The sequence below is a fragment of the Saccostrea echinata genome, unplaced genomic scaffold (genome assembly GCF_033153115.1).
Source record: "Saccostrea echinata isolate AGI-Se365-2 ecotype Australia unplaced genomic scaffold, CSIRO_AGI_Sech_v1 ptg000049l, whole genome shotgun sequence".
Lineage (NCBI taxonomy): Eukaryota > Metazoa > Mollusca > Bivalvia > Ostreida > Ostreidae > Saccostrea > Saccostrea echinata.
The window spans coordinates 910,834-921,742 of NW_026889798.1; the positions used below are offsets into that span (position 1 = coordinate 910,834).

Below are 10,909 nucleotides of genomic sequence, written 5' to 3' on the forward strand. Positions count from 1 at the left end.
AGTATATACACAAGACTACTAAAGAATCATGATGAAGACTATAAACTTAAATAACAAAACACATATTAAGTATGAAAGCCCTAGCATCAACTCTTCAAAAGTTATGGCCAAGGTTAAAGTTTGGCAATTTTTTGTAAAGTGGGTCACACTACAAGGTCAAGGTCACGAGGTCAAATTTGGTGGTACCCAAAGAAAGATTTTGTCACAAGGAATACACCTGTGAAATATGAAATTTTTGATTTTGGGGGCATAAAGAGTCAAATAAATACAATATTGTTCAAATATATATGAAGTAAGAGTGGTTCATTCTAAATTTCCTCATTATACTAAAAGCTTTAATCAATACATTTCAGTGTGTTTTATAGTGGGCCTATAGATGAGGTGTGAAAAGCTTATTTCAACTCTCCCCTCTAAAAATATTGCTGAGAAATTCAGTTAATTATGCACATTCACTTCTTTTATCCTTGATGGAAATGAAAACAGAGCATCCTTAAAGTACAATAAGTATAACATAATACATCAGGTATCAAAAAAATATTGCTAACATAAAGAGAAAATATCAATGAATGAAACTGATATTCTAAAGTTTAAAAAAAAGATAAGGGGGCATATATCTATAGTATTTCTGGATTTTGAACAAAGTATTTCTTCCTGCTATAAGCCAGTACATGTAATTATCTGACAGTAGAAACTATTACATAACTGGAATTTTTACTGCAGTTGTGACATTACATTGTGACATGATCTACCTTCATACATACATTCATACATATAATGATATTTCATATATCAAGTCAATAAAAGAGACATAAACTCGCTTAGAAAAATGTACAGATGGCGAGCACAAGTCATGTCAGTTATGTTGACTGGGAAAGGCAAATTATAATGGCTCAATATAGATGAGGCTACAGAAGCAAAATCCTCGTCAATCTCCTTGAAATTATTTCTGACAAGTCTCTGTAACTCAGTCACAACGTTTCTCTGAACAGGATGTAAGTAGTTTGAAGCACCTGAAAAATGAGTAAAATAATTAAGATTGTTGGAGCTAAAACAGTTGTGAAATATTTTACAACACATGCATATGATACATTTTCAATCATTTTTGTGTGCTTTTGGTACATAAAGACGAGAAACCAATGAATATACAATGAATACCTGTCATGTATGTGTTTCCTTTTCTATAACATTTAGCAGAGAGTAGCATCTGCTAAATCATGTATATAGCTAAATGTTTTCATGTATATATTTAAAATAAGCATTTCCTGGAATGTGCTAAATTAATTCTACACTTACATAATAAACTAGAAGTGTTTGTGAAACACTGATGCCACAGATAATTTTACTGGTTTAGCTAATAATTTACTCATACCAACAACTTCAGGATTTTGAAACAATACTTCTGGAATTCCATGCAGGGTATCTCCCAGCTTCTGTCTTCGTATGGAATGAGTATTCCATTGGTCCATTATATCTTTTAGATCTCTCTTTATCAGTGGAAGATAAACAAATTGTATACAGGATCTAAAAAATGCAGTTGATATATGTAAATATACCGGTATTTAGACTGTTAGTAGCAACAACTTTATTTGCAATTCATTTGTTTGAAATAATAAGGTATGCAAGTGGCCCTGGACAAATCCTCTCATCTGAGTCATGCTGTCACATGAATATTCAAAAAGACTCCCTCCCACACTTGATCAATTTCAGTTATAAGGCTATATACCATGGTGCATGTACATGCTAACATACATGTAGGTGCACTAAGTCAGAGTGTTATTTTAGAAACTATAGTGTTGTTCTTCTAACATTCCCACAATGTAATAAGCGAAAATCAAAATTTCATGTTCACATTGAATGTCGCTGTTGCAATGGCTCTTCCATTAATTGTTACTTAATACCCAAAGAATAATAGTTTTGAAATATGAGTCATGTTTGCAGGCAAGACTGGGAGTTATAAAATGCAAATATAAGCATTAATTGAATCATTATTTTCTAAAAAATGAAGTCTCATAAGTCCAACAGTGTGTGCAAACAAATTTTCATAATGTGCTACCACAATTACAAGTTACTCTATTTGTTTACCATGTTTAAACACACTGTTGCAGTTAGGAGACTACATCTTTCAAGAAATAATAAATGAATGCTTTAATATAGCAGTTTCTTTTCAAAGCATAAAAAATGCTACCATAATTTCTTTTGTAAGTACAAATGACATAATATTTTTATCCTCCATGTTACAGTCTATATTTTGTTACCATTTACAGAGATATAGACGACACTTTATTATCAATGACAGGGTATCATTCTTAGCCAAGACAAAATAAATAGACATGTACATCTAATATTTCTTTTCAAGGAGGTTCATCTGAACTCCTTTTCAATCTATACATACTTATGTAGAGGATTTCCTATTTCCAGCAGTTCTTCATACACCAATCCCTAATAATAAATTCCCAAGATATATTTTCGTATTTTTTTATATTTACTATGGCCATGCATATTACCATAAACGAAGTACATGCATAGTTAAAGCTGAACACGCTTCGTAAAAAGAATGCGTCCGACATATTCGATTGGACTCGGGCTGTATCTGAGGGCCCCTATATATAGAGCCGCTCACTTGGTCACTGTTCAATGTAATCAATCGTCATCGGTGTAGACGGACGTATGCTATACAGCACTTGGTAGCGACAAAATAACTGTGTGCTTCTTCTAATTAATGCAGGAGAGTAAGATACCAAAGAGATTTACAACAGTTACACAGGTCAGTGCAGTATACAAACAAGCACAAATATACGTAACTGCAATAAAATGTAAACAAAGGGAATACATGATAACCAGCACAAACACGGGTCGCCATTCCACACCGATACCCGTGACAATAAAGCAGTCACGTGTAACGAATCCGAAGAGTATACCCTGGTGCTGATATCTAAGATAGTAATATCGAAAATGGCGTATGCCTATTTACGAGTCGTGTTCAGCTTTAACACACTGTAAAATGTAACTTTTGTCAGTAAAATACTTGTTTTCCTAAATAAATTAAGAGAAACATTTTTGTAATATTTCAGATGTGGCAATAACTTACTTTGAAATGATCCATCCAGAAATCTGCTTTCATTTGCCTTAAAATGCCCCAAAATCTTTCAATTCTCTACAATTAATGTTTGTAAAAAACGTTATTAAAACTTGGACACATGATTTTCTTTCCAGAAAATGTTATCTGGGTGTGTTTTGGGGGTGTGGAGCTGTTTAAAACCTGTACAATGCTAACCTGATTTGCAGTCGAAGTTCCAAAAGACACTGCACTTGGATCTGTCTTAAGAAATGTTTGGAATGTTGCGATGATCCCATTTTCTGTGCCAGGATCAGCTCTTACCTTTTGAGGACAACCTTAAAAGACAGACTATGATGTTATCAATATATGCCTTCCCTTCTAATTCATTACAAGTATTTTGAAATTTTGGTGGCTTAATTTCAGAAATCAATTGACATTTCTTGAAGCACACTTGCAATTGTAACTTGTCATTAAACATAGTACCCGGTGATTCTGTCACTATACCTTTCATAGTATGAACTGCATTCAGGAAGTATTCTGCTACAACCTCCGGTCTTTTATTAGTCACATCTGCTTCCAGCCATATCAACTGTCTGGAAAATCTTTCAAAATGAATTGAAAATACAGAAGTGGTACAATCTTAGAAAGACACTATATTTTTCTCTTATATATATGCAAAATAAGAAATCAGATTTTATAGTTGAAAGTTTTCCATTTATGTGAATGTTGTTGATCCCATCAATAATTTAAAACAACATCTGCAATACAGCAGATTAAACAAATAAATTTAAGTCTTTCTCATGAAAGTAAATATACCAGATTTTTAAAACCCTTAACCTATTAAAAAGTGTGATGGAAGAACATAATGGAAGGATGGAAAGACAGAAGTTGGAAAGAGCAAAGTACGGAAGACAGACATGGCAAATGATATATGTTTTGGCCATATTCATGGTGGGGCATAAAAATGTCAGATATGAAATGCTTCTATTTGAACAAGACTAATCATCGGCAGTGGCAGATTTAGAGGGGGCCTGGGCCCCCCTTTTGTGTCAAAATATCCATAAGATTTAAGAAATCATATTGTTTTGGGTGTGGCTGTGGGCCTCTACCCCAACCCCAAACTGGTCAGCATCCCCCCCCCTCCTTTTCCAAGATACCTGGATCTGCCACTGATTGGCTCTGCTGCTTTCCTTCAAAAGATTTTTTTTTATATATTTACCTACGGTCATATATTTTCCTATGTAAAACTTTGAATGATCCCCTATTGTTGTCCCACCATAACCCTAGAGACAACTAGAGATAACAAGAAGTCTGTGAGCCAGTGCTCACTAATAATACCCCCGCTCTGTTGTGAATACACAAGTTCAGTTATGGACAGACACAGTAATAATCAGGAAATTGACATCGATTTGTACAAAAATGATTCGCAACATAAAGCATGCCTAAACAATGAGCGAGTTAAAATTTCAAGCATCTGTGATGAGTAGTTGCTGAGAAAACTGCGACCAAAATTTCTTATGTATTGTACGGACAGACGCACGGATAAACAAGAAGTTGACATCAGATTCGTATAAAAATGAATCCCACCACATGGCATGCCTAAACAAAGAGTGTGCTAAATTTTCAAGCATCCGCAATGAGTAGTTGCTGTGAAAACTGCGACCAAAATTTGTTACGGACAAACAGACAGACAGACACACACACACACACAAGGGTAAAACAGTATACCCCCCTCTCCTTTGGAATGGGGGTATAATAATTGAAAAAAAAATGAATATACACTATGTCCGGAAACTTTTACATCTGGTCCAGTGGTTCTTGAGAGGAAGTTTTTTTTTTTTTTTAATTCACTACATTTTCAACTAATCCTTGTACAAGAGCATGGTTCATCTGGAAGAAAAAAAAAACCCCTCACCCAAGGATGCTTTGTGGCAAGTCTGGTTAAAATTGGTCCAGGGTTCTGAGAAATATGAAATGCTAAATGCATACTGACAGACAAGCAGACAGATGGACAGAATTCAATTAGAAAACCACATTTGAGCTTTTAAAAAAATATTTAAAATTTTGATGGTTTCTTTTTGTATCTAAGTAAAATATTTGATTTCAGAAATTATTATACTTTTATGAGAAATCCATGTAGAACTAACATTAAATCAAACCACGCCAAAAAATCTTTTTAATTGAAAAGGAAATGCTTCAAAAACAGTATGTCCACAATTATACAGTCCAAAAGAATATTAAAAAGTTTTAGACATGAAACTACGAAAATCACATGAAATTACTTTTTTTAAAAAAAAATAACTTAACATATTGTATTTGAATACATTGATCATTAGTGTGGAATGTTTAAATTAATCAAACAAAACAACAAATCATACCCATCAATGCAACCATGAATGCTTATACCATATGGCTTTAGTTTGTCATATCCATCTATAAATGCAGTTTCATGTTTGGAATTACAGTTTAATTTCTGCTTGCAGGTGTCTCATAAGAAGTTAAGACATTTGATATATTTGTTTAATTTTAAAGCATTTCAAACCTATTTCAAACACTTTTACAGGGATGTGACGCTAACACCCACACCAACAGTATAGCATAAGCTCATCTCGACATCATCGGAGTGAGCTAAAAATAAATTACACAACCTACTTTTCATCTTATCAAATTGTAAAAGTTACATAAATAAATAAATAACAGGATTGATTTTGACTCTTCATTCATGAGCCAAAAGAAGGCAATATTACACTTACCCAAATGCCAAACAAAATTTGGACCCTATAAATACACATTGTACAAATATGGTATAAATAATTGTCCCTGACTTTCATATTCTGTACAGCAGGAAATTAGCTCGCGGAAATAATATTCGCAGAAATAAGAACCCTTCAATATCATATAGTGAATAATTCTTTAAAAAAAAATGATAAATTGAAATATTACCATTATCTGTGGTTAGATTCTTTAATTCTCTCTGTGTTTCATTGCAAACATAAAAGCAGTAAGTAATATAGCGGAGAAACTGATGTAGACCGTCTTGCTAATAATGAAGGTTTATGGATCAATTTAATCACTTACATGTAGTTGTTCGTGATTTTGAAGCTTAATTTAATTAATAATTAATTAATAAATATAATTCTATAACTTATATTTAATAGTGCCACCCAAAAGACGTGCAAGGTAATTATCCACGAAACACACAGAGTTAACCTTTACATGTGCTTATTACTTATTCTTATTACCTTTAATCGAGGCACTTACGTAGTAAAAACAAAGGTTACACATTTATTTAGTTATACTAACAGTTCAACATAACTACTAATAGAAGGGAAAGGAAAAAAAAACAAGGGAAAAAATTAAAATCATCAGGATGCGTGACAACGCTTTGACTTCAAATTGGTATTAATCTGATATTTCGTTATATTTAATCGGGTTCAGAAACGACATGACATAATACGCAAGGAAAATACTTGCAGTGCTGAATTAATAACATTTCCTTTCTGCAAATTCAAACAACCCCGATTTACTACAAATTTAAAAAATTGCGATTTTAACCTGCAGTACAGTACATTTACAAGGTATATTTCACTTTTTTTCTTGCATAATTATTTTTCAAGCTTTGAAGTGTTGAATTTTGTCACATTTATGAAATTAATACATTAATAAATACTGAGATGATCAATGTTTCAAAAATTTTCTTTCAGTCTTTAGTCTATACCTTACTAAAGTATTGCCTTCTTCTCAGTCTTCTCTGCTTCCTTCTCTTTATCCCATCTTCATCCAAAAGACGAACTATATCTCTTGCTATGGACCTGTATCATTAAACATTTATTTCATTTAATGTATTAAAATTTTACAATTATTGTCTATTTCTGAGGGCAAACATTATGACTTTTGAGCCCAAGAGAACCACCACCAATCAAGGCTCAGCCAGTCTTAACAATGGTTTTTGAAGGGTGAAATTTTTCAATACAACTCTCAACTGAAAGACCAAAATATTTGTTATACCCGGGTATTTTACTGAATGGTTCATGAAATATAATTATACATGCTTATAGATTCCATGCAGTCAGCAATTTTTGGGAACCTGACTCATCATTTTTAATGCTAACTGTTGCTACATTCTGTTGCATTGGATGGGCATGGTTTAATCACTCATTGGAATATAGTGTTTTTATCAAATGTTTCTCAATGAATCAGATTCAGCTAATTTACATTTGCGTGGAAACACTTAATTTAGAACCCTGTGTAGCAGATGTAAATTTGGATATCCGGAGCTTGAAGAAGTTCCCTTGACTAGATAACATGGAAAAACTCCAATAATTACTATATTCTATAGCACAAGGGCATTATTAAAAGTTTTTTCAAGTGATGGAAGGAAAGGTGGATGTATGTTTTTCTTAGTTATTGACAGCCATTTCTAAATTTTATATTATTAAAGGGTGCGACTGCAACGCTTAATGATTTACTAGTGTGTATCATTAACCGTTGATTATGTAGACATTTGCTTGTTTCATTAAGCGTCGGTGTTGCTCTGCATTTGGTATCATTAAGCGGCGTTTTATCATTAGAGGTTGCTACAGTGCCCTTCTGGAACATCTATATAGATTTTTTCATATTTTAATATTACAAGTGCTTTTTATCTTTTATAAATTGAGCTAGAGTAGGAATTTTAAAAAGAATACCTTATGATGTGAAATTCAACAAGTTTTAATTTTTCGACTGAATAAAAACCGTTCCTATATCCTGTCTAGACCCCCACCCCACCCTTTACGAAATTACTAGACTTGCTCTAATATAGTATGAAAATAGTATGCGACTTCCCTCATGAATAATTACATACTAGTTGCTTGGAAGGAAAAAAAAAAGATTCTCAAGTTTATATGAGTCAAAACGATTAAGGTTATTTAAAAAGTGTAGTTTTTAAAAGAATGTTTGGAAACTGAATTTGACGCACGCGACGTCATTACGTTTCAGTAAGTAACGTCAACATTGTTTTGAAGCAGCCTTACTAAAATGCTCATAAAATACTGAAAAAGTGAGATATTTTAAAAATTGATGTATATTTGCATTCAGAAAGAGTCAGGCTATCAAAATTTAACAAAAAGTCAATTTGTGAAATTTGGACCTTAAGGGCACTTTTTTTCATGACGGCAGTCATATATATATTGTCATAATTTAGAGTTTCACTAATTCGATTTATTTGTGTTATCTTTAAATCATGCATACTGAGCATTTATTGCTCTACGCTGTTATTCTAATGGGTAACAGGATATGTCTGTCAGCGTCCAGATCTGCCTGGTCGCTGATGTTCTCATAGGAATATGGGGGTTCATTGTTTATATTCCTGATTAAGGTTGGTCACTATCGGTGCTTTATGATTTTGGCTGGGAACCTTGAATTAAATGAGAAGGGAGTTCTGCATTAGAGTTTAACGCAGACGGATGTCAGTTCTGCACTTTATCAATGTTTAAGCAGATGGACTGATGTATTGAGTATATGATGTTATACAACATAAGTGTTGTGTGTAATATTGTGTAAATATGTAAATAAACTGTAAATAGAACATCTGCCTTATTCATGGACATTATCACGTTACAATTTATATATATATATATATATATATATATATATATATATATATATATATATATATATATATATATATATATATATATATATATATATATATATATATATATATATATATATATATATATCATTGTGTAAATGCTGTGCTTCATTGTCTTTTCAAAACCCAGTAACAGTAGGTAACGATGATTGCATAGTGGTTTACGCTACCTGTCCATGACGACGAGGAGTCGATATGTTTTCGTTCGATCTTCGCTGGGGTGTTTATTATTATTCTCAAACCATTTCTAAGAGGCAAGCTATTGACAAACAAGTTGAAACAAGGATATCAACAGTCTCGTTCGAAGTCAACATTCCACAAATTCTATTGTCGATACAATGATCTTGTCAGCAAATACAATGTATTATTGAGTCGCATGCTGACAAGAGTTTTTCATACTGATTTATAGGCTATTTTTATACACTGAATTATTTCTCCCTTGCCCGATTATTACAAGGAGCATGCGACATGCTTACTCTCCCTGGCACCTGATCCCACCTCTGATGCTTTTAGAGGTCTGTGTTTGCTACGCTCCCGATCTGTATTTATTCAATATACATGTACTTTTGTCGACTAGTGTCGTTATCTCTATATTTCATCTAATAATGTCCCTATGGATTATTAATATTCTTTATCCATATGACATCTAGTTTATTATAATAATGAATACATGAATGTCCCTACTGTTTTACGATGATTATACCAAGATGCCCTATATAATAACTGTATTGAACAAATCTAATTATTTACACACAGATTAATGTTATTGTATTATGATAATTAATACACACAATGTCCCCTGATTTGTATAGTGATGATTCAAACGCACGTATTCTCGATTGATAAACGTTCCACTCTTGTGTAGGATATGTATACACTTTAAATTATAAAACAATCAAGTGCCTTTAGAGACAGCGACCCTAATCACTGATGAGAACGGTTTTATTTAGTGAATAAAAAGCACATAAGAGATTTTTTAAAATATATTCTTATTCTTAAGAACGTCCCCGCTTAGATTCGATAAATCAAGTACTGGTCTTTGAATATCAATGAGGTCCCCATTTGTGCTGTAAAAAGTACTTGGGTTAAAACTTAAGATATCAATATATTCTCATTTTATTTGTCATCAGGATTATAGGATAACTAATATTTTTGGTCAAAAGTCAATGAAATACTGAAAATAAAGAAGTTCCCACTTTAACACAGTCATTAACCCCTGTACCCGTTTGGCACGCTTCACAGATGTGTGTATGGGGAGGGGGGTGGGTGGGTATAAAACGACTTGGTACATTTTAGCAAGAGGATCCACCAACAATTCCTCATCAGTTCATCTTTGCACTGTATTTAATGAAAGAATACAGTAAGTTTGTTTTAATATGTACAATACATTTTGAGAATGATAAGCCATCAAAGTGTGATGTGAATAGGACCTAATCCTTATTTACAAATCTTCTACCATGATAAGGAAATTGACTGGTCTTTCAAGTGGAAATGTATAATTGACTATTTACAAATCTTATGTCACGTGGGAAGGGAATTTCAATCAGAGACAGATATTTTATCAAATAGGTTTGTCTTTTTCATATCCAAATACACTTTTCATATTAAATTTTTGTTCATAAGATAACATGTAAAATACATGTACTTAAATAATATACAATGTTAAGTATTAAACAGGTCCAGTCAATCAGTACATTTATCTGCATAGGTTGAATTACCTACAGACGGCTACTGTAACTTTATTTAGCTACTTTGGGTAGCTTTATTTAGCTATTTCAATGCAACTTTTTACAAATTTGCTTTTTATTTCAAAAAGACAAAAGATCTAGAATTGCAAGTAAATATCCACAATTACTTATACAAGGGATTAATATTTAAAAAGCGATCCAAAGCTGAGAAAGTTTACACATTTCTGCGTTTTAACACTTTAAGCAAAATATGTATTTCTATTGTTTGAGTAACTATACACAGCCTGGTGTGCGTTTAGGCACAGAAAAGTATGATTACTTCACATTGTGCTAAATAATTACCAATCCGGCCTTTATCATGTTCACCAGAAATGTCTGGTCTTGTTATTTCATTCAAGAAGTAAGAGTCTGGTCATAAAATAAGTTTGACTTTGCAGCTAAATAAAACTACTTTAGTTAGGTAAATAAACCTATGTAGGTAATTCAAGCTACGTAGCTAAATCTAGTGATTGTACCAGACCTGTACGTTAA

At 32.6% G+C, this 10,909-nt stretch overlaps 1 protein-coding gene across 1 annotated transcript; it reads right to left on the reverse strand.

The window, feature by feature from the left end:
• Window positions 1-584: 584 nt before the first annotated feature.
• On the reverse strand, window positions 585-3,368 carry LOC133203282 (uncharacterized). The gene is made up of 5 exons (XM_061339100.1): window positions 3,275-3,368; window positions 3,089-3,154; window positions 2,393-2,439; window positions 1,370-1,521; window positions 585-1,010 (listed from the first exon to the last, which is right to left on the reverse strand). Exons 2-5 carry the CDS (start codon window positions 3,119-3,121, stop codon window positions 790-792), a joined length of 453 nt encoding a protein of 150 aa, XP_061195084.1. The 5' UTR covers window positions 3,122-3,154; window positions 3,275-3,368; the 3' UTR covers window positions 585-789.
• Window positions 3,369-10,909: the final 7,541 nt, after the last annotated feature.